General features: G+C 42.2%; 1 protein-coding gene across 1 annotated transcript in view; it reads right to left on the reverse strand.

The window, feature by feature from the left end:
- Positions 1-25893, reverse strand: part of LOC109967086 (partitioning defective 3 homolog) — a 207316-nt gene that overhangs the window by 104477 nt on the left and 76946 nt on the right. Inside the window, 4 exon segments of the mRNA XM_020612437.1 lie at positions 2234-2631; positions 4475-4600; positions 6964-7047; positions 8876-8967. Coding sequence (XP_020468093.1) covers positions 2234-2631; positions 4475-4600; positions 6964-7047; positions 8876-8967 — 700 coding nt within the window.

Genomic DNA, 25893 nt, shown 5'->3' on the forward strand with positions numbered 1-25893 from the left:
AAGAACAGGCTTAATGATTAATTAGATGGAACATTGTGGGTGTGGTGGTGTATGAATGTTAACACTTTGTAATAATTCTTTAGTATATTACTTGTGTGGTGTAGAAGATAATTATTTAAGAATGTAATTATGTAAGAATGTTAACACTCTGTTATAATTTTTTAGTATATTACTTGTGTGGTGTAGAAGAGAATTATTTATGTAGAGTTACTGCTTGCAAACCAATGATGTAAGATGATGTCATGGGGTAGGACTGGATAAGTCTGACTTCTTCCTACTCCATTCAAGCATGTACTAGGTATAAGCAAATTGACACTGGATTAGCATTTGTTGGATATGTGTAAAATTAAGTGTGTTGATATATCAACTGTCTTTACATACTTGAAAGAATAAATAAATCAAAGAACATATTACACTGTTTTGCAATATAGAAGTGGTAACTAAGGTCTCACTGTTGTATTCCAGCATGTCCAAATCTGTCAACATGCCAGTGACCCACACGTTTAAGTGGCCACATCCTGCACTCTGCATGTTTGGTTTTCAGAGAGCTTCGTAAACAAAGTGCTCCAAATGATATTGTGTCTAAGACTTTAAAACAAAGCTCATACTGGACTGATCATGAGTATCCGTGCCGTGTCAGAGAACTTGCCCTAATCCTCATTGCCTGTGTGACTGAGCTGATGTGGAGAATAACAGAGCACTTAGCTTTTTTTGTTTCACATCCTCTACCTAATCCCCTACATTGATGAGCCAATCAACTTCCCACAGGCAGACACGGTGTGCTATTTTACTCACCGGTAAATGCCTGTAGCATTTCTGGCTTTAAACAGGGAGGAGGGTCTTTAGAGCTCCCATTAGCTTGATTAAGACATACCTAAGCAATTTCCTGAGCAGAATTGGATTCTTTGATTGATTTTGATACTCCCCGGGATTTATAAGGAGACTGGTGTGTGATTCAAGCACATGAAGAAGGTGGGAGGTTTAATCTGTGCTCAAAGCTCTGCGCTTCAATCAGTTCTCAAAACAAACAGATGAGTCAAACAGGCTCTTAGGAATCACTGGTAATCCCACCGACAGCAGCAAATAAAAGGTGGAAAAAGAAAATTCAGTGAGAGCACATCTGCTGGAATATCATGTGCAAAGTGCAGTGTTTTTCTGGATATTAAAACCAAGCAGTGAGGTGGGTGTGAGGAGGAAAACAGAGGAACAAGTGGAAGCAGCCATCAGCTGGGATGAAATACGCAAAAAAGCAGCTGGGTGTTTCTATGTTTTATGTTTGGGTTTGATTCCAGATTTGGGTTAAAACTTCAATGGGCATATGGTTCAGCCCTGTCACACTCAGATGTGGCATTTGACAGCACACAGGGACTGGTGGCTGCCTAGCAACAGGTTCTCTGGCCCTGAGACCTGGCACCAACACCTGGAATCCTGTTGGCAGAGGTTTGTGCCACCTGTGCCAGCTGCCAGTCAAAGTCTACACTCATAAGCCTTTTACATTATTGTTCACATTTGCACGCTTCTGTTTATGTGCAACTTCTCAACAACCTGTTCCTACACTTTGTTAGGAATTGGGATATTGCTTTTTATTCAGAATACAAAGGCTAGAAAAGACAAAGCATCCATCTCATATTTGAAAACCAGAATAATGTGAAACATGAGCGGAGACTTTCACGGGCTCTTTGAAAACAATAAAATGAAAAGAAAATGATGCAATACATCATGTAGGGACTGAGATAATGTCATTTTCCCACAACAACAATAAAGAATGTTTCGAATGATGAAAATTTTAAATGTGTTTCTAGATTTCAAAATCTTTCCAGAGCCTGCTTGCTGTTATTGCACCGATCAGAGAGAGAAACAAAGTCCACTGAAGGCAAGACTGGGACGGTGACTTTAGAACCAAGGGTGCAAATCAGCTGTTAAGCTAACCTTTGCACATTTACACTGTCATTAATATCAGTGATGAATTAATGTGCACTGTCCTGTATAAATAAATAAACAAGAAAACAAAACTAATGATGCTGACAATTTACCTCACTGTTTATCAGGACCCTTATCACTCACTGGCTGAATGGCCAAGGTGTTTCCCACAGCTTTTTGTCTAAAATGTAACTCTTATAAATCATGCACAAATCATCCTGTGCCCCACATGAAGTACTAGTTGCCTTGTTCTCTGAAAGTAATTTTCCGATTCTGGGCTAAAGGTTTTTGCAGTGACCTGTCTTCACCTCACCTTTCTTTAGTCTGATGCTGAGCCTCCTCCCGACTTTCTTGGTATATCCTCCAGCTGAGGTTGAGTTCAGCCCCTTCTGAGGCGATTGGGTGTGACCTGTAGGCGGCTTGGCTGCAGAGACCGCTGGGTGGGTCAGAGGGGTGTAGCCATCAGTCGGGTCTGGGTGAGATTGCGAATGAGTGTGCGTTTGGGCACCGTGCCGTGACATCCTCTGTGGGGTATGGTCCAGTCCAGAAACTGTGCTGCCGTTCAGGGAGTCAGGGCTAAAACGTCCTGAGGCATATGCCGTATTCCTCTCAGTGTGGGACAGCTGCTCGTAGTGGGCCTTCATGGAGGATGGGACCACATGGAACATGATGACGGGAGATCGCATGGCCTGACGGAACATGTTCTGGGCTCTGGAATGGCAGGAAAAGTTTTAAGGAGAGATTTTAAGGGGAAAGGAATGATGGGAGACTTGATTATTTGACTGATGTCAGGCCTAAATATCCTTCTCAGCTATCGATAACAAATGTGTGCATTCATACTCGTCTGCACAAACTTGCTTAGTGTAGCACTTCACCTACTGTACTGATGTCTCTCTTACACACAGACCCATACTGTATATATATATAATCCATCTTCGCCCACCTGAACATTCTGACATGTTAATTAATACTTATTGCCAGCATGAGCAGCTCCAAAGAGACTGAAACATCCCCAACAGCTCCATCACATAATCCCCTCATTTGGCTCCAGATGAAGAAGAAATCTACACGATGGATAGTTTGCAGAAAATCCTCTTTTAAACCCCTTCACTGTGCGCTCATCTACAGTAGGTGTGAATGGAAAACTGTGTTAGCTGTCAGCACCCTGTAACAGCAGAGCCTTGTTAGCACCAGCTGTTTTAATAGAGCAGACTGTGGTACGGCTCTTCCCTTGTCTGCCAAAAGCTGAGCGGACATTGGGGAAAATGACGGGGCCCCAGTATTGCTATTGCTCCTCTCACAACCTGAATGACAACTAAAACTTGCCTCCCAAGAGGATTCTGTGGTGAAATTTCACTCTTTTTTTCTCCACCACTAATAACCTTCCTTGAGGACAGTCTCGTCTCTGAATGCTTATGATTTCAGGCTGGATCAAGTGGTAGATGAGATGTAATCTGCTCCCTTATAAAAATACTGTTAAAAAACAAGAGCAACTGTTGACTGTTGACGTACTTGTAATGACACTATGTATGGAAGCCTCAGCATTGGCTGGGACACCGTAGCGTGACTGGAATGTAAGAGTTTTCTACCCACAGTGATAGTTTTGGTTTAACTGTCTATTATGTACTTAGATTTGTGCCTCTGCTCCAATACCATAGAGATGAATGTTAAAACTATCTCTACTGAAGAAACAGTCCCTTTTCTGTAACTCCTGACACCATGTTGTTTGCATTATCCACATTACACTTCTTTTGCGACAAGATATTGCTACAGAAGTCATTTACCTCCAACTCCATTGTGTTGAGGTGGCAACAAAAACCTCCAAGACACTTTCTCAAAGCCTCAACAAATAAAACCAAAGTCAAATTATCAGCAATGTGAGGCAATGGGAAATAAAAATAAATGTTTTGGTTCTGTTTGTAATTTGGTTGAACAGCTTCTTTAAATTCCTCTATTTCTACAGACTGTTAAATCCTGTGAGACACCAATGCATCACAAAATCACATCAAACAAGTATGCATCGCTGCAAGTAACAGGCGAAAGGCGGGGTACACCCTGAACAGGTCAACAAGTAACATTATATGTATAATTGCAAGGCAAACATGCAACATACAGGATCTACAAAAGATGGAGTTAGCATGTGGAATGAAAGCGCTGGAAAGCAGAGGTTATGATATTAGGAACCTTATCCCCATTCCTTCCAATGGAAAGAGAGAGACAAGTGCTAGAGCAGGAACCCAGTGGAGCTGTTACTGAAACACAGGGGAGGAAAAGCTGGAAGGATCGCAGAAACAGCTTCAGTGGCTGAGGGTACAACCTACAAGAACTAAATAGGGAATGTTAGCTTAGCACAGTGACAGGCAGCAGAGGAGCCTGTGCACTGGCAGGAGTGCAGAGGAGGCTGGGGGGAAAAGAAAAAAAACACAAGGGGGGAGGATAACAGCACAAAGAAGAGTTTACAACTATAGGTATAACAAGCGAGAAGAAGCAAATCACGCAGGAAGTCCAGGCACCACCAGAGCTCAGCGGTGGCTCCTGTGAGCTGTGGCCTTACTGTTCAAAGCGGATGTTTCGCAGGTCTCCGTTATTGATACGGATGATACAGTCGTTCTCCTGGAAGAGGCCTTGCTGCTCGGCCTTCCCTCCCCTCTCCAGACGCTTGACCAACAAGCCAAGAGTCCTGAAATGTTCGAAAGTTCATGTCAACAAGTTGCGAGACGACGTCCATGGATTCACTACGGCTGCTTTGCTGCAGTCTGGACAGGGCTGAGGTGGAGAATACCCTGAATATACTGTCATCTCTGAGGCCTTTATATTTACCACCAACTGCTTTTTGACATTAAATGCTATGTTCTGTGGTTTTAATATTATTTATACCATGAAAATACCTTCTTGAGTGCAAACATTCCTGTTGGAATCTGTCTTCGCCTTGATGGAAAACATTCTTGGACACAAAAAGAGCTACACCTAATTGCTGCCTCTGCTTTAACATGTAGTGCTTGAAGAGAGTGCACAGTGCTGTCCTGTCATTTGCATCATCGGTGTACCAACAAGGCTTATGAGAGAAAGCAGTCACATCACATCAGGGTGCTTTAGAGGCTGTGTGTGGGTGGCATCTATTCAAAGGCAATCAACACATTGAAAAACTCGACTCTAGTTCTGCCAGGGTCGGCGTTTTTGCAGGTGTTAATTTTCTAACCCCTAGAATGCCTGCCTTCCTTTTCTAAGAGAAAAAACAAACACCATGCTTTTAGAGAGAAAGAGCACACAGCACCATTAAACACTGATAGGTGGGTGGGGATACGCTGGTCTATGGCGCTGTCGCACTTCACCCTGCTGAGCTGCAGCGGTTGTCGCCCTGTAATCCGGTGCAGCAAACTTGGCGTATGCCTCCCTGCACAGCTGCAGAGAGAGGCTAACTTCGCCTGAAAGGGCACTTTACGAATTATAGACCCAAGACTGAGGTAGAAAATCAGCTGCGGATAGGAAACAAGGCAAAAACCTAATCGAGTCTTCTGGGGTCCATCATCTGTGTGTCACCTGCAAACACTTTTTCTGAGACAGTATGAGGTGAACTGGGCTGATGTTATGGTTTATACTTGCCCTCGCCTTAGGCTTATAATTTGTTATAAATGACAATGCGATTACAGGGAGGGCAGAAAAGTTCAGAAGTTGAAAAAGTTCAGAGACAATTCCACTGATTGAATCCGAGTGAGAAGACAATGTGATCTGCAGTGCAAGGGCCACTTCTCTGATGAAAGCTGGGCATCTTAATCTCGGGATAACAGCCACTCTGACACTTCCTCAATAAAAGAAAGGTACCTTATAAATGTGCTTTTAGGTTGATGAAGTCAGGCACTATAAAAAGTGATATAATCTTGAGTTTCAATAAAGCATGTCAGTGAGTTTTGCAGTGTCTGATCAAATTTGCATCATACATAGATAAAACTTGTGGACTCTGTTCTGAGCTGGTGGCAACTGAGCCTGAAAATAAGTGACTGCATCTTGCAGTGGTCTACACCGGTTTTAAGGTTTTAAACATGTAGCTTTATAGTGAATGCAGTGTTACATACTCAGCTATACCGAGGTCATAACTCTGACAGGCTTCAGGACTTCATGACTGATCACAGCCTCCAAAAACTGCCTCTCTGGGCATATTTAAACCAGATGTGAAATTCCTCTAATTCCTTCACAGCTTTGTTGCAGCTGTGCATGTGTGTAGTAGGTATGTGTGTTGTGCGCAGTGCTCAGTGTATTCTTTGAATCATGTAAAGCAGATGTGACAGCATCCACAGAGAAATATGACAGTCACCTGCAAACACTAAACAAACATGATTGATCACTTTAAACTAGCAAATGGTTCCATGATGCAGATGCAGACAGTGTGCACGGCACTGACTTTGTATGAACGATGAAGTGATTGCACAAGAGGAATGCCCAGGATCTGTGTGTTGTGTGTCTCAGGTGCTGCAGTGTACTTCTCTCCAGGGATTTTTCAGAGCTCAAATTAACACAATAAAAGACATTTTCACCAGAAATGAAATTCAATTTAGGTGAATTCATTTTTATGAGTGTACAATAAGGCTGACAAGGCATCAGCTAAAAGGGGTAAGTGGGCAATTTTCTTCTTTTTAAAAATCTAAAAGCTGTCAGGTGTGTACCACTTGGGCTTTCCACTGAAAGCCTCCAAAAACTGAAAGTGAAAGATTAAACACAGTTGCTTAAAGAACTGTACATGGACTGAGTAGGGAGAAAGATATCATGGATTCTTTTTTTTAATGTCTGCAAATAAAATCACCACCTTTTTTCAAATGATTATATTTTCCATTTGCTACTATCCTATCCAGCCTCTTCTATGCAAATTTAAACATGAAAGTCACTGATTTAAAGATATTTTTATTGTGTTTATGTTTTTAAGAGACACATTTTAAACCATATACGGCATTCTTTAGGCCCTGTGGACGCCACGCCTGCCTGTTCCTCTCCATGACTCTCTTCTAGCCTGCATGAACGCCACTGTGGCTCTGCTCTGGATATGTTTACCTGCGGTCCCTGCCACTGAAAGGCACCACGTGGATCCCCAGGGGCCCGCCGTCGTTTGACACCTCCACCAGTCTGACTATGTCTCTGGGAGATGGTGACAGATGGAAGATGGAGAAACACGGGGTGGGTGTGGGGGTTGAGGAAGTGCAGAGGAGAGGGGTGACACCATGTGGGCAAAAAGAAGAAATAAGATGATGATGAAAGAAACAGGAGAATAACAACAACAACAACAACAACAACAGAGGGGTGTAAACAAATAAATAAATAAAAACACAAAGCTAGAAGGTGTTGGGGGAGACAAACAGTCCAAATAAATCAAACGCAAGTGAGGGGAAACAAGGAACACTGAAGGTTTTCCACTCGTACACAATTTAGATTTAGGTCAATCTTTAAAGAGACAAAAAATGTTTGTTTGTTTTTAAGGGAAACAACATTTCACAGCAGCTAATTTATGAACATTAAAATGAAACCAGCAATCACAGTCACTACCGTCAGCCACAAGTGCTCCACATACAACAGCCTTCAGATGTAATTTTGTCTTAAATGTCACATTTTTAGCAGATCTTTAGGTTTTTTTTTTACCTACAGCACTTGCCGCTGAAAAACACCACAAACCAAGTCAAAACCTCCTGGACTTCCCGATTCAGGAAAAAATGTCAGGCCTGCACCTTTTGTCATGAGAAACTCAGCTTCCACGCGGCTGCTTTTATCTGAAAAGTGTCCATTTGTTTCTCCTTTTGTGTTGTGTTGCAGCAGCAAAATGGCTCAGCTCAGACTTTTACCGAGACAGACGCATTTCCGATGAAGTCCTACGCTGCAAATTGTTTGACTGCATGCACAGGGGAGAATTTAGTTGAAGTGATCCTTTGACCCTTTAAAAACAAAACATTGTCCTGGCAATTTGCTTTTCTGAACCAGAATTCTTAACTTGTTTCTCTGTCTGTAAAATCTATAGCCAGGCACATTTTCCAAGATGCCGAATCTAATCAACTCACAGCTCTGAAACTATAAATAGGCCCCTTGATGAGAACTAAAAGGTGGGAGAAGCCGGAGCCTCCTGAAAATCATAGGAATAATAACAATACCATACCTGCATATTAAACTGGAAGCATGCAACAGAGCAAAATAACAAAACACAACACAGTTGTTAATAACAGTAGCTGAATGGGTTCGTGCGTGGGAGAGCTCTGATGGCGAGACCAGGATCATTTTGCTCCCACAAAAGAAAATTATATAAATCAGGAAGCAGGGCTGTAATGAAATTTTCTACAAATAAACCTGCATTACAATATAGAGCCTGCTAGACTTACTTTTAAGTGATTATTATGTGTAGAAAGGAAGGAGCGAGCTGATTTATCCAGGTCAATTTTAAAGGGAAATTCGCCATCACTCCTACTAGTAATAACTGTACTGAGATCTGGGAACATTGTAAAATCACCACCTGAACCGGATCTATTTGTGAAGGTTATCACACAGTAACTAATAGAGATTATGGCCAAAATTACAGATAAGGACCTCGGTTCTAATAACCAAGAATTTTCTTTTAGGGTTACCAATGTACAGTGACACCGGAAAATAATAATAATAATTAAAAAAAAAAAATCTCTACATCCCTTTGGAAAAGGTCATGTTGACAGTATTTCCAAACACAAGTAATTTGCTGTTCTATACAGCAGCAAAGGCGCTAAAACAGAATGATCCTCATCTGGGTCATTCTGAGAGAATCTGTGCCACTTTTCCCCAGTGGTGAATATCACATGTTGAAATCAGCCTCCCTAAATATTCATCAGTATGACCAGCAGCTACTCCAGCGTTAGCAGCCTACTGACTCTCAGCACATACCAGTGATGTCAGGAAAAACAAAAGGCAAAAACACAGCTGTGGGAAGCTGCGCCACGACAGGAGGACTTACTCTAGTGATCTCACAGGGGCGTGGTCCACGCCAGAGTCAGCTCGGCCGACCGGCTCGATCCTGCCGTCTTCCTCCTCTCTGGCCTCTTCCTCCTAGAACAAAACACAAACAAACATAAGAAAAGTGAGGTGGCAATGTTCTGTGAGCAATGTTCCTGTTTGTGATCAGCATCAAGTGATTCACTCATACAACACAGGTAGACTTGAAACTATGACCTCTGCTGCATACCCTGGTCTCTCACATTAGAAGACACTGCACAACAGTAACAAAGCATTAAACACTGATTACGGATCAAACCCAATATTTTTTCCTTTTTGCAGTTAGTCCACATGTTTGATTAGGTGCTCATGGTCACACCTTGGCCACGAGATGTGTCAGACCACTTCTTAAACACAGATCAATCAGCAAAAATGACAATACTGCTGGAGGTTTTAGAGACTAGACTTCCAGGATCACAAAGGTCAACAACATACTGCACATAAGTGCGGTGTCGGAGCATGTCCTAGACGAGGCCCCACACGTGTCCAAGATGTAAAATTGTGGCTAATTTCCACTGTGACAGTTTACACAGGATAAAATGATAAACTGTTGTCCCCACAACTGATTTTTGTAGATGTTCCACCTTTGTTGGATCATCACCTTTTGGGGTGATGTAAAAGACTTCCCACCTACTTTCTTCACTTCCTGTTAGGTATAGACACAGTTAAAGAACTAAGCCTTTTAAAGCATAAGTACAGTTCAACGGCTAAAAAAGGAGGCCGAGCTGCTGACCTGACGAAGCCAAGAGGAGCAGACTGGAGGAGGTCTTCCACAGGTATAAAAATACATGCCCTTTAAAAAATTCTTCTGTCCTCAAAATGACATTGTTCTTTTTCTGTATTAAAAGTGGACAGTGAGTGTGTGTCTGTTTGAATGCTGAAGCCACACACACACACACACACACACACAAACACACACGCTTGCACCGCTGAGAGCAAAGAGGAGGAAAATGAGAAGCAAAGAAAAAAGGTCATTAAAATTTTTGGGCGACACTGGAGAGGAGAGACGAGCGCGCAGCGCAAGCCTCCACGGCAACCGGCCACCTCATCAGTATGAAAATGAGCCCGCCGTTACTGTGGCGTTGCCATGACACTCTGGGTGTCTGGAGGACATACAGCTACAGGGCAGTGTATGAGTGTGTGCATGTGCGTGAAACACTGTGCAAGGACTTCTGACTGCCATCGTTCAATTTAGGACTCGTCTCCTGCTCAGACTGTCACAGTGAAAACAGAAAGACCACAAGCTTCTTCTTACAAACACAGGTGGCAAACTGCAACAAGACAGATGTAAAATTTTATGTAAAATGATGCAAAATTTAAACTTGAATTGACTAAGTGAAGTTTTCGATCTGACAAAAAAGGCAGCATCATCTATTTATGCAAAGTCATCAACAATGAAGGATCCTTGAGTCTTCACTGACGTGTTTATTATTGTTCATTTGGTCACCTTTTTTTTCTACCTTTTTTCAGCTTACTATGACCTGGATGACTGAAAGTCTGCACGGACATCAAAGAATATATTCTACTGTGAGCCTGTGATATATTTACTAGGACTGTATGAACTTGTCTGTTGAATATGTCAATGAGAAGAGCAGATATGACCTCGAAACATCATAAAACACACATACAGGCCAGATAAAGAGAAGAAAGTCCAGCAGAAAGAGAAACAATAACAAGTCAAAGAGCCTCGGAAACACATCCAACACTATTCAGTATTTATCAGGACATGAGAAACTGAGGCGGAGGGGACATCAGAGCGGGAGAGGAGTCGCTCAGCTCTATCTGAGGAAGAGTAAATGAGTTCTGCATTCATCACTGCACACGCACACATCTCGCAGGCCCTTTATTTTAATAAGCACCATCTCTGAGGAATCTGGCTGCAGCTGACAATTCTATTCTGAAGTCAGACAGAGGAGGTTTGTGTGTGTGAGAGTGTGTCAGTCTGCTAGATGTAGGAAAGAGGCAAGTGATGGTGATGGAAGTAAAACTGCAGAAACAAAACGAAGCAAATAGAACCTGTACGTTAACGAGTGTATTTAAAGCATTTTCTATTCGTTTACAGCAGCTGTCATAGGTGAGTGTATCTAATCAGAACTGGTACAATGCAATTACAATCGCCCAAGGGAGAAAACAGCACCATGTTTTTCCTGATTTCACACACATCCTGTCACTTCTTGTCCACTGATATATGAGTATGCTACAGATAGATGGGTTGAGAAAACAGCCTGAGCTACTGCTACTCATGTAGTCACTGTTGTCGGTCACAGTGCATGATCTTAGCAGGTAGTAGTAGTAGCGCTTCTCATCCATGCCTAGAGATAATAGCAGCTTCAAAAGGAACAAGATATCCTTTAAGTTTTCAAAAGAATGAAATTTGACTAGCGACTATCTGCAGTTTGCATAAGGGCAAGGCCATCTGCTGATGAATCCCTGTTATATGATTGAAATGTTCAGAACAGCTACCAAATGGACGCCAGGGAGAGAAACTGCTGTTACTAAGGTCAAGAATGAAGTTTGAGCTGCAGCAGGTGGAAGCAATTTTTCATTCTGGCTTTCATTCTCCCCACTATCTGCTGTCATGAAGGTTTCAAGTCCATTTTCTCTGGAAGGATGACAGCCTGTTCCTGTTTGTGCTGTAAAGTCATCTTGCTTTTGGGGAAAAAATGTGTAGAGGCTGTTAGCAGTGGATGATGAGGATGATGGCCTTGTTTGTTTATAGTAAATCAACCTAGTATCTATACGTCAAACAGAACAGCATGATTTGTTAATGCTAAAATGTAGACAATATGGTCAGTTGTTAAAGTTGTTGGCTGGTTGTGTTTACGTGATTCTAGAAGAGAAGAGAAGAGAAGAGAAGATGGTACAAGCTGTGAAGAAAATAAGGCTTGTTTGAACCGAGACAAACATTCACCACAACCTGAGCTGACTCAACCAGTTTGAACAACAGACGCACCAATCAGCACTTACTCCAACCTTCCCTCTCAGCAGGAGACACTCAGAAAAGCATCCCCACAGCCACACCATCAAGCCATCACCCATTCCCGTTGCTGGGAGTGGGCCGGGTGAGCACAGAGATAGATAGGCGCATTAATAATTCAGGCCTGAGTCGGGGGGTTAATGGCTGGCGGGCAGACACACAGAGACAGACAGGCAGGTACGAGGAGGAGCGGCCGATGTGTTTTCCAATCGAGTCATTGTTTGTTTCCTGGATGTAGAGAAGGAGAGGCAGTCGGGCAGTTTTCAGGCCCTGGGGCTCATTAAAGATTAATCGGAGAATCCATTGGGGCCTGTCCTTTCTATCTCTCAAACTAAATGAAGTGGTCTGTGCCTAGAGTGTATGTATGGGTGAGAGAGCGAGCGAGGTAATGCTGCACTTTAATGAAGTGCTTCTCTTTCTTCTTTTGTGCCACAGTGACCACACTGTGACTCGCACACTGCTGTGGATGTATACAGACGCTGTGGCAGTTTTATTTGCAGGAATGGAAAAACAGAGAGAGGTGAATAAATGAGACGAGTTTAAAATCCATAAAAAGAACATAAAGAGTTACAAAACAAACAGTATTTACAGCCATTTTACCTGGAGCCCATCACTTCTTTAAGACTGCATTAAAATCCTAAAATCCAAATGATCACATCTCCAAAACGTTAACAGAATGAAACTCTCTGATCATTAGAGTCGGTGCTGAAGTTGCACATCTTCACAATGACAACCTCTGCGAAAGGTAGACAAATCTTGTCAAGTTGAGTGCTGATGCCGTCAGTCGAGTCAGAGTTTTAAAAAACAGCATCATTAAGTGTCATTACGTGATGCTGTACATCTCGCTTCATGTCAAAAACAAACTACATCTGGATTTCAGTAGAAAAATGTTCACATGCACACCACTGAGAAGCACTTGTTCATAAATACAGATGTTTTTTCCTTGCTAAAAATACACCATGAACACACCGACAGAGGCACACACAGGCATCCATGAACTGGTATCTGTGTCCTCTCCAGTAGAGCTCCATATGTTTACAACCAGATGAAACACTGGACTAGAGACTACAAAATTGGCCTAAGTGATACTCTCAGCACTAATTACACTATGGTCAATGTGAGCATGCACAAAACAAATGCTTTACACCAAATTCAAAGAATCTTGCTGTACATTTGCCCCAGCCCTGCCATCAGACAATAAGTGGACTCTGAGCGCTTCCAAAACATGGCTGACCTTCACCCTCTATGGTCCTTGAACGCCTTGCGGAGCCCCGGTGCTGCTGCTCTGATACCTGACCTTCTAGGTGGACACAGTGTTAGCATAGTTTAATATGATGATCGCTGCATGCTATATTTGGAAATGCATATGGATTAAAGAGGATACGTCAGTAAACTATGCTGCAAAGTTAGTTACATTTTCACTAACAATATTTCCTACACCTAACCTTCATCTGTTAAAAATGCCGGTGATGGAAGAAGTACTCAAATCACAGTGTAAGAATACTGTTACGCATAGAAGTCCTGCATTTAAAATGTTACTTAGATAAAAGTACCAAAATATTAGCATAAAAATATACTTGTAGCTAAAGAAATGCTGAATGACATATTACACAATACGTGGGTAAATGTACTTAGTTACTTTTTCGGCCACTGAAAAAGGGAGTAAAGAAGAGACGGGAGAGACCTAAGGAGAAACTGAAGAAACAGGCAGCGAAGGTCAGGACTACATCCAGGAGCTCAAACTACATCAACAGAAAATCCAAGAAAAGACACCACAGAAGTGGACCACAACTTTGGATTGATGTCTGACGACACCAAGCCATGAGATCACTGCTGCTCCGAGCAGCACTCAGATTTAAAAGAAACAGCAGCGATAAGAGAAAGAAAAGAGAGAGCAAGAGGAGAAAAAACCCCACAAATAGCTCCTGGGTCAGTGGGTGTGTGACCTCTTTCAGCAAGAGACAACTAGAAATCTGTTCAATTTCTGGGAGGTGAGACAGCACACACATGCATACTTGTACTTCTGTCTTTGTGAGGACACTCTTTGACATAATGCATTCCCTTACCCTAACACTTAACCATCAGAACTAACACCTAACCACAACCCTTCCCCTAACACCTAAACTGGTCAATAATACACAATTAAATGCACCAAAGAACAGGAGATCAATTTTATGGAAGCTCGGTATACAAGTTAAATGATGTCTACCCATTATTTGGCCCCAAAGAGGGGGGTGTCAGCCACATCATGCCATCATAAATCTTAAGTCCCATAGGAAGTACCACCATTTTCCAGACCTAACTTGCCCTTACCACAAAGCATCCCTGAACCCTTTCCCCACCCAAGCAAAGAGCAGATATGTGGCTTGACATACAGCATCTGCATTGTGTTTGCTCAGGTTAAACAGTGACTGGTCCAGCTGACTTGTAACGGCAGTCACCTCTGAGAGTCCAACCATGGACACCGTTCTACCACTGTTCTTATAAAAGAAGACTATTAACAACTGCAGTCTTGGGCCTAAGTCTAACCTGAACCCGGCCAAAATGTCCTTATTTTCCAAAAATGTCCTCACTCTGTAGTAAAAAATACTTTTTTTTTTGGTTCTCACTATGTAGCAAGTACAAGAACACACAAACACACACGGAGACTCATCTCACAGACTCTTCAGATTTCTACCTAAACCTTCAGTGAAGGCAGCGTCACTGCAGCCAGCCTGGGCGGACACAGACACGTCACTGTGTCAGGGGATGTGGTGATCAAACATCACTGCATGTGAACTTCTTATTCACTGGGTCAGTGACTGAGGTCAGAGGTGCTGCTGTAGGATGTCGGGCTGGTAGCAGCTGGGAAAGAGAATCCATATTTAACATTTAAGTCATCTGAACTGTTACTAAATCCAGTGATTAGACAGAAAACTTTAGAAAGGAAAAAACAAAGTTGTTATATGAAGAAACTTTGCCATTTCTCAGGATCAAATCCACTTTACGTCCCTGATAATGTTGACACCGCAGTGCACAACTCACTCCGATCAGTCTGGAGAGAGACGCGCTTGATGGATGGTGACACTGCTTCGTGCAAGACCACAATGCATCAGTAAAAGCAAGCTTTCAATTACAGGTCCCTCCGTTAATTCAATTAGTCTCCTTTGAAGACACTTTGATAATGGGATCCAGACGGGTGGATGGCATCGTCAATAACTCGAGAATTCATTTGGCAGAGGGGACGTTATCAGAGTTTATATCATCCTGACTGGTGGCCAGGCCTATACATGAGGAGAGGATGTGTTTGTGTGCATCTGCTTTACTTTGCTCCTGGTTTAGTTTGTTTTCATTTTAAATGGTGGAGGGAAAAAGAGAAGTGAAAGCCATTGTCAGAACATAAGGAAAAAGCTGTACATTTGGTGCATGTCTATATACTTGTATCTGGTCTTGAATCCTTTTACTGTTGACTGAAGTCAACAGAATCACATGCAGTGTTAGAGTTAAAGCAATTAGTCAATTAACCCATCAATTAATCACCAGAAAATAATCACTTGTCATTTGTGATTGACACTATTTAAACTTTTAATCCATCTAGAATCTATAATGTTTATTTGTTCAAGTATGTACTGTGTTGTAAAAAAAAAAAAGTGTAATCGTTTGACTTTCATGCTGCCATGTTCAGTCAGAGGTGTGAGCCTATAACCCAGTGTACAGACGCCGCCTTTACCACAGCTCGTCACCACACATTCTACATCTGCATTGCTGCATCTGTGGATGTCACTGAGCTACCAGAGGCAGTAACAGTGTGAACAAAATGAGACTTCCGGTGGAGCTGCTGTAGGAATCCACTTAATTCAGCTGCAATTTCTATGATCTAATTCAATCCAAGTTGGATGAGGTGGGTAGAGGGATGTCTCACAGCAAAATCTGCACTGCAATCTTCTCCAAATAGTAAACGATGGAGACCTCATCAGTAACCTAAATCATTTAAACCTCACATTTTTGGAGTGAATTCCCTGAGAGCTCAGTCGTGTCACTCGAAATGGAATTGTGGAAGGTGTGATTGGCACTTGTTCTGCGACTTGCCGAGGTGTGTTCAGCTGCATTTCCAGTGTCAGAACCTAATGAGCGGTATGCCCTGTGCTTCCCGAACCATCACAACCCTAACAGGTTAATGCAGACCATCCTGTTTTGTTTTTCCGCTGTATTTCTCCCTGTGTTATCAGTGGAAACCAACTCAGAACCTGGGATGAATGTTACACGGCTCGACACATTTTGGTAGGTTCCTGTGGTGATTCAGCACAGCGAGATGGGTGTTTTATGATGACTTGGTTCCTTGCGATATTTAGTAGAGATATCTTCTATGAGAAATAGATTAGTGAGAAGTGCTTCAGTGACTATTTCTCCTGAGAGCGTGGGGAAGATGGGGAGATGGAACAGAGACATAAAAGACTAAAGATGAAAAAAGAAGGGCAGGCAGACAGACTCAAAGGGAATGACAGAGAGGCAGACAAAGAACACCTGAGAAAGCTCATCCAAAGGACGACAAACAACGCTTTGAAAACTCCCAACTCAAAATCCAATGGGATTCAGGGATGTTCTGACATTTTATTTGCTGGCTTTCAGTTGTCAGAGCAAAAAGATGCAAAAGGTTTCTCCATCAATTTCATTCACCTAAAGCATTTACAAACTATTCAATGAATTTAACTTAAAAGGCAGTTCATTACATAATGTGATCAGTCAAGTCATTTCTGGGAAGTCCATTTTAATTCTAACATGCACTGAAATCATTTGTTTTTCTGTTGAATATTTACAATTCCAGTGCATAGACTCTGCACAATCCAGCAGTTCTTTATGGAGGCAACTAAAATGCCTTCCTTCACTCTGCTGAGGTCCTCGCCTGCTCTTTGAGGCCGTCTGGCATTCCAGTGGTGTGGACGGATTATTTAGACAGTAATCAGCCAGAGTCGGCTGAACGTTGACGTAGGCCTGAATCCAACACACGCTGACAGAATCAGCTTGGCTTGGCTCTCCTGACAATGTCAAACATGACACAGGTGGAGGGAGCGAGTGTGAGTGTGTGTGGGTGAGGACGAGAATAAGATACAGTGAGGGAACAGACTACATGGAGAGCAAACGAGGTGGAAAGAAGGAGAGGAAGCCTGCAAAAATGCGCGTGTGTGTGTTTATACCGTATGTACTGTATATATGAAGAAAGGAACTAGAGGTCATCTGGAATGGATCAAGCATGAACACACATGCAAATGCATACACAAAGACATGACGCCGGATTAGTTTACACAAACCCAGGAGGTCGAACCAATACATGTTTGGTGACATTTTAATAAAATTTAAATAAAGAAAAAGGTGCTGGGCCACCACAAACCTCAAGAGCAGCATCAGGTCTCCTCATCACAGATTAGGCCTATAGTCCGCTGAAGGGATAAAACACTGTTCTTTCAAAAGATATGCCTTTGTTGCTTTGATGACAGTGGCTAAAAGTGTAAAGCATATCACTGTCAAATGTCCCATAGATATAGAGCTGATATCATTGGCTGAAACATTCTGATAATCACTCGAGCATTTTTACTTCATTTTCGACAAACTAATTGGTGTCGGTTTTTAAAATACACATATTTGCTGTTCTTTTTTCTTTGGGGAGTAAAAGCTGAATAAACATCTGAATATGTCAAATGGTGTTGTGTGAAACTGTGATGGACAAACTGACTCAATTAATTGAGGAAAGAATCCGCAGCTTAATTAAAAATGAAAATAACTGTTATCTGCAGGTGTCGACTCTGAAGGCCTCGGCATACGATTCACTTTATTCTCATTATATTCAATTAAGCTTCATATGCTGTATTAAAGCATCTGTGTCTGTTTCTGCTCATTTAGTCAGATACTTCTTTTCATTCATTAGCCATTTGGAATATGGCACCAATTTAAATGACAAACATGTCATATAAGAGTGTAAATATGCATAAACATAAACATGATTTTTTTTTTAAGTCAAGAATACGCTTTCACCCTGTAACCTACCATGAATGTGTGTGTTTATACAGCACAAAGTCCATTTTAAAACCTATAAGCAAAATGGATACACTGAATCACCCTGAGCAAACCAGATGTGTCCAAACATCGACAATTAAGTTTGTCCCCGGACAAGTAAGCTGTAAAAGCCAGAGAGAACAGAGGGGGGTGTAGAGGATTATTTGTTTTATGTTTTGCCATCATGAAAATCTTTTATGATAAAAAATTACTGTAGAGTCAAGAAGAAACCTTTGGCCCCAGCCTCCTGAAGACAAAGCTGAAGTGGAGGATGTCTTACTGTGTTCAGTTCAGTGACTATAGCACCACCAACCAAAGAAAAAACAGGTTTGATAAATCCTGTGCAAATCAGGATTTTCTTAACTAAAAGATGAACATAATAAATCTAATTACTTCACTGTGCCATGTGATTGAGATGGTACACCACTGAACACCCCCACTGGGCTAAGGCAAAGACACAGGGCATCTTCTAAACATTGCACATATTGGGGAGTAAAAGATAATGAGAACTACCATCAAGTTTGCAAACTTTTCTCTGAGTGGTTTCATCAGATGTATGGAAACTGGGTCTAAAATCACATGGTGAATTTCCTGTATGCCCTAAAAACCGTGGTGACGGGGGCGGACTGTGGCTGGTCACACAGCTTGTTATGCGATGCACCACTTATGAGATGAGACTCCTGATGGAGCCACCGCGATGGAGCAAAATAACTACCCATCTGAGAGGAAGGGAGCCAGGGATGATGGTGACAAGCATCACACACACATGCACACCGAGGTACAGCTGTCAGATTGAAGGCCATTATTCTGACTGACTCCAACTGTAATGGCTGCTGCTGCTGAGAAGGATGTGGTTATATAAACAAGTCAGGGAGAAAACACAGAAAGTCACACTCACTCTGTGGCATCTCCCTCTAGGACTTTTTCCCACTTCCTGCTGCAGTGCTTTGCAGCAGTGTGTGCAGCACCATCAGCACAACACCTCAACAGCTGTACACCCAGCAGCACAGGCAAAGACTCAACAGCTTTACACAGGATGACCTACAGCTGAACAGGTAAACCGAGAATAAACTGTTTCTAAAGTAGACAAACATTTCATTCATAGTGGTTTATACTTCTAACTTGTGGTCCATCAATATTTGTGACCTATTTATATGCCATTATAAGGTCCACGGCTCATTTATGATAAAATCTTAAGCATCTAATCAACAAAATTGTCATTTTTTAGCATCAGAATTTGGCAGTAATTGGGTCAATTTAATGCAGTAATAAGACCTGGGGGCTCAAAACCAAAGAAAATACAACTACTACAATAAACTCTTTACTGACCTGATGTTTGGCCATCTGTTGTCTTATCACCAGTGCTATTACAGGAGGATTTGCATTCACTATCAAGTACTGATGTGTTTTTAAACTCCGTTTCTGGACAATAAACAAAACGGAACTAATTAACAAATGCAAATTAATATTGTCACATTTCCAGAGAGTGCAACATGCCCACTCACCAATATTTGATCCTGAAACTCAAAAGTACTTGTGCCATAATCTTTTAATATGATGCAACAGCTTTGTGCTTCTGCAGGATACATTTGATAGTTGTGGGAAAAGGCCCCCGAAACAGCAGGAGGCTATTTAATACATTTTATTTTAAGTGCAAGATTTGGTGATGGATACACAGAAAGCCACCCAAAATGCATCATGTCTTCTGTATCAGAATTACAGCTTTACAATTGGCTAAACATCATTTTCAGTGCACAAGGTGAAGGCTGAGGGTTCAGCTGTTTTGAAATGAAACCCATGAGCCTCCATTTCCAGGGCAATCTCTCTGGCTGTCCTCAGTTGGCAGGATTTCATTGTCAGAGCTCACCAGGCCTCAATAATCAGCCCTATCTCTCCTCTGTCAGATCCCTGCGATTCTCCTCTGATAACAGCTGACACCTGCTGCTGTCGTCCAGCTCGTCTGTCTTTGATCGCTTTACAGACCTCTGATAAACAGAATACTCTCGTCTGCCAACGTCTCTATCTCCTGTTCATTTTCTCTGTGCTAATGATAAACCCGTGGAGCGCAGCATGTTTACAAAATTGAGATTCTTATCTTTGATTCGACTGTGTACATTTTTCTTCCTTTTTCCTGCACCTCAACAGGTGGATTGGGTTTGAGAAAGAGCTGCCATCTGTCCAACTGCATGAGGTCTGAGATGAGGTGATGAGGTCTAATTAGATCCTGATAGCAGGTGATGAACAGCAAATCACGTGCTTTTGTGTGTGTGTGTGCAAAGTCCTGCTGGCAGGCTGCACCCCAAGGTGGAGATCCCCCTTTAGGAAGTGCAAACTCTCCAGAGGGGCAGAACTGTCTTTCATCTTCTCTCCATTTCTCTATTCCTGCTCTCTGGCCCTGTCCCTCCCAGTTGGAAGGGATCTGGGCTCCCACAGCTCTCTGTCATATTAAAACCAAAAGATCAAAGGCGACGAGGAGATGAGGAGAAAAGGAGGGTAGAGAGATGGAAAGGAATGGAAATAAAAGAGATGTGAGGAGGTGACATGAGCAGTAGGGAGAAAATGGAGGCTCAGTGGGGAAGGAGATGGGGAGCACAATATCAAGGAAAAAGGCTGCGAGGAGAGCAGGATGATTTTTATACGCGTGATGATGTGTGCATCTAAAGAGAACGAATGCTAAAATTTACTATATTTCTAAAGGTCTTTGTGCTTGAGGCAGAAAGGTTTTTCAGTGAACAATATATTCAGTCAGCAGTGACAGATGTGTGTGTCAAATAAATGATGATGAATATGTGAGATTTGTGTGTAACTGAAATACAGAGGCACAAAATCCACTGACACCCAGAGGTTTCTTTTAATTATTCCAAGTGGCTTAAGATTTACATTACGCCCTTGTCCTTCAGCTACTGGGGAAATATTAGTGTCTGTAATCTTCATATTAATATAACATCATCTGCCTTTATCAGGATAAAGAGACTTACAGCACAAAACAAAGACCTGTCTATCTAGGTACAAGATGAAATAACAAAACCCAAACATGAAAGAGCGAACATATATCATTTGAAACAAACTCACCTACCTTGTTGTTCTAACCCATTGCAAATGACTGTCCAGAGCAACAGTGGCCTATTTTATCACATTATCCTTCAAATGGGTGATAAAATGATCCCAAAGATCAGGGACAGAAAGGTGAAGACAGGGGGCAGAGGATAACAGAAGAACTAGTAGGTTAAACAGAAAACAGATTACCTACTGTATGTATGAGTTTCATAGTGAATTCTGAGTAACAGAACAGGTTGCGAAGTGACACAAAGACTCACATAAGAATAATACAGATGGCGTGAGGAGTCATACTACGGGCTCATAAGAACAAGGTGGCCGCAGATTACCCCCAAACTGTTCACACATCTGCAAACAGAAACACACACCTACAGAATTTCTGTTGACCCATTCACACTACACTCAAAGAGCAGACACATAAGGACACAACATGTGGGCAAAATTTCTGTTGACCCATTCATACTACACTCAAACAGCAGACACATAAGGACACAACATGTGGATGCAAACACACACTCAAACGTGTGCTTCTTAAATCTAAGCTCCACAGCAGCACCTACTGGTCGTTTGATCTGAGTCTCCTGAGCAGCTCCTGTTGCTCTGAAAAGCGGATGGTCACTTTTATCTGTCTTTTATCTGTCTTATTAACACACACACACACACACACACACACACTTACAGCTGATTCACCTACAGATCGCTTGACGCCTAACACAGAAAATGCTATGTATGCTACATATCTGCATATACATAACAAAAATAACGCCCCACAGATATAGATACTCAACAAAACTTGAACATGCAGGTCTGAGTGCACATTATGCATGGACATGCAAACACACTCAGGCACACAAACTCGGTCTGAAGTGATTTATGAGAGTGTGGCTCAGGTCTGCATGATTTATCCTGCTAAAGCTGCACTGTGTACCTGAGGGATTCAACTCTCCATTCCACACGCTGCATGGAGCCTTGTTAGTTAAGAAGCACAGGAGAAAAGTGTGTGTGCTTACAAAAGATTTGTTTTGGTGCATATGCTTCCAGAGCAATTGTGTTTCTATTGTGTATGTGTGCACAAACACTTGTTCACTTTAGTTTAAATGTATGTAAATGTATTTGTTGTTCTGTGTGTGTGTGTGTGTGTGTGTGTATTAATGGAATCCCATGTGTTTGAGTGTGTGTAACTGTGTGCTATGTGTGCAAATATTTGTACATTTATCTAACAAACTAGCTTGCTAGAGGCTGTGTGTCAGTGTGTTAAGGCGTGTGTAACAAACAGTAACCATCAGAGTGCACACATGCATACGGCAGCATTAACATTGCTGCACAGGTATATAGATGTGTGTGTGTGTGTTTTGGTGCAGGCTTGCCTTCATACAGCTGTATAACAACATCCCCAGTGAGTTGTGTGATGCCTCCATCCCACCATGAAAGATAACTCCGTCCCTCAGCAGTCTAATGGCTGAGGACACACAGCAGCATCACAACCGCACACTCGCTACAAAACCAAGCTTCTGTGTCCACGGCATCACACACTTCACTACACGCTGAAAGCTACCAGGGTTAGTCCGATGTGACACTCAATGAGTTATCACCACACAGTGTGATGAGGAGACGGTGGCTACAGTTAGTTACGGGTCACTCCAGCCAACCACATTTCAAAGGTTTCCTTACTGAGACGCGGACATGCCCTCAAAACGCCATGACTTTAATTTCCATTGGTACATAGAGGCAGGTATTGTTTATGGCTGACCTCGTTGTATTTGCACCAAATCTCCAAGTTCACACTTGTCAGTCAGTTCATTTCCTTCCGATTTTCTGTTGACAAAACATCGGCCCGTGTAGCCCTCAGTGATGGTAGCTCTGGCTTTTCATTCTAATTAGCCAGTTTTTCCAAGTTTCAAAACAAATCGTTGCTGCTGCTACAACCCAAAATGCATCACTAATGAGCATTAAAGATAGGTATTCCAAATTTATGACACCATTTACCTGTTGCTATCAGGTTTTCATATTCCACTAACACTTTTTTAAATCCTGTCTTAAGAACCGGCTTTTTCCGTTTCCATTTACCCCTTAGTTATTAATGGAACTATAGTGTCGATTCGGTTTTGTCTGTTATACCTGATGTAATTATGTATTTGCATTATACATTTCTTCAGCCAAATGTTGTTTTGGAAACCTACGCCCCACTCCATTGGCTTGGTGTTTTCAGCCAGCTGTGGGTTGGATCTAACCTGTGGTACACAACAGAGGTGTGGACTCGAGTCACATGACATTAGAATAAATGAAACTGCTGCAGATTACACCATTAAAACACAAATGAGGTCTCTATAACATCAATATGAGGCTACAGTTGTTTGTTTCTGTTTCTATTTTTGCACGGAGAAAAATGTGTCAAACATCTTCATTATTTATGCTTTAAGGATGAATAAAGCAAGGGGCAGATCATTTTGTGTGCTCGAGTCTGACAGCATATGCGAGTTATCCTGATGCAGTAAAAAAAATCTAGGTTCTCTGTGTGCATGGTGTCTGGCTCCAGCTCCATGTAACAAGAATACAAGTGTTGTCAGAGCTCAGGGGAGACTTCTGTGCATACAGAAACAAACCCAGCGTCGTCCTGTTGGTGTATTGTCCACAAATCAAATTAAAATAAGAAATGTTCATGGTTCATATGTATTTTTGGATCTTTGGACTTTTCTTTTTTATCTTAAGAATCAGGAAAATATAATATTATTCACCCATAAAGGTGAATTTAATCTGACTGTTTAAGTGAATGTGTTCAGAAATCATCTACCTACTGTGGCGGTTTTCACTCGACAGTGACAAACACACACGCACCGTTATACGCCGCCAGAGAGAGGTTAGATCATCCTGGAGAGTTTCACTTACAAACTGCACAAGCATCTCTGTCAAAACACTAAAGAAGTATTCAAAAGAACCATACTGTATACAACACATACAGGCATGTGACATGGAAGTCCTCAGAGACTGCTGGAGCCCATTGGAGGGGTGATGGCTGACCCACACAGGGTACGGGGCTGTGGGTGTGCGTGTGCTGTGCATAGGGGTTCAGCTGCCTACACTCACACTGAAGGCAGTTCAGCGGCTTGTAGCTTTTGTTCTTAATTGGCTGATTTGCAACCAAGTCTATTGCTGACACATAAAACACACACTCATGGTGCCACAAACACATACACACAGATGCATAAATGCCCTCGTGGACGGGTGGACACACACTCAGAGGCAGTAGTGCAGGCCTTTATTCTCGACACAGCTTCAGCACCCCCAACCAAATCTCATTAATACAGACTTGACTGACAGCTCGCTGTTGCCATGGCAACCCCATACCTGTTGCCAAATGGGGCCGGGAGTGTAGGGGCGTATGAATGTAACTCAAACCTATCACAGTTCAATTTCGGCTGCGTGTCAGAAGCCGCTGAGTCTGCTGCCGGCACACACAATCACACACACGGGAATGGAGAACAGTTTTGTTCATTTCAGTGCGATTCAATCCGGCTCACTTCAGTGCAACCGTAATGCCCTGTTCTGTACGTTTTGTTATGGCAGAAGCTGAATTCTCCACGAGTGAAATAGGCCTACTTCTTTACGTGACACTCTCTTCTGCTTCTTCTGCTCATTTCATACTCCTGTGTTCCATGTCATTCTAGGAAGATAAGACGAAACTAACATAAGATGAAACTGCTTTGCTTAATTCACCCCTCCAAGGTCCTCTACTGTTATCTAGTGTAATCACTGCATATTCTCATCTTGCTTTACTGTTGTTCATTCCCAAACTATGCTATTTTGTGTGCTACTGGAAAATGACTCTCTAGGCCAGGAGAGGCCAATCCCAGTCCTCGAGTGCCGCTGCCCTACTTGTTTTCTAATTATCTCTGCCCTACCTGCTGCTGATTACCTGGCTCATGTGTTCAGTCAGTCAGAAGCTGCGAGACACCAGTTTACTTTGTCTTTTCTCATCCACCTTCATCTAAGATGATAGCTTCCAGCTTCTGGTTCTGATTCTCTCAAGCTGAGACTGGGAGTTGGTTCCATAGGAGAGGAGCTTGATAGCTAAAGGCTCTGCCTCCCATTCTACTTCTGTGGACTCTAGGAACCACAAGTAAACCTGCACTCTAAGAGCGAAGTGCTCTGTTAGGATGATAAGGCTCTACGAGGTCTTTAAGATACGATGGAGCCTTGTCATTAAGGGCTTTGTATGTTAGGAGAAGGATTTTGAATTCTATTCTGAATTTTACAGGGAGCCAGTGGAGAGAAGCTAATATGGGAGAGATATGATCTCTCTTGCTAGTTCCTGTCAGTACTCTGGCTGCAGCATTTTGGATTAACTGGAGGCTTTTTAGGGAATTATTGGGACATCCTGATAGTAAAACGTTACAGTAGTCCAGCCTGGAAGTAACAAATGCATGGACCAGTTTTTCAGCATCACTTTGAGACAGAATGCTCAGGTGATATTCTCTGGTTTTCTCTCCTATGGAACCAACTCCCAGTGTCAGCTTGAGAGAATCAGAACCAGAAGCTGGAAGCTATCATCTTAGATGAAGGTGGATGAGAAAAGACAAAGTAAACTGGTTTTCCTGGTCTTTTATAATAATACATTGAATATCTTTAGGTTTAGGACTGTTGATTGAACAAAACAACACATTCTGGGAAACTCCATTTTTCAACCCCACTCAAAAAAACAAAATTATCAACTGAAAAACAATCAGCAGATTAATCAATGAGGAAAAAAGTGCTGCTGCTCCTATTCACTGATCAGTGAAGTGCCATAAATGGACCTGCCTGGATTCTCCAGTTCTATGTTGTTGTCTTTGCTGTTCTACATTATATTTTCTATTATGTTCTATATTCGACAAAAAGCCGAATATGAGATTTTTCTCTAGGCTTCTGAATTACTGCAG

Source organism: Monopterus albus, unplaced genomic scaffold (assembly GCF_001952655.1).
Source record: "Monopterus albus unplaced genomic scaffold, M_albus_1.0 scaffold125.1, whole genome shotgun sequence".
Taxonomy (NCBI): domain Eukaryota; kingdom Metazoa; phylum Chordata; class Actinopteri; order Synbranchiformes; family Synbranchidae; genus Monopterus; species Monopterus albus.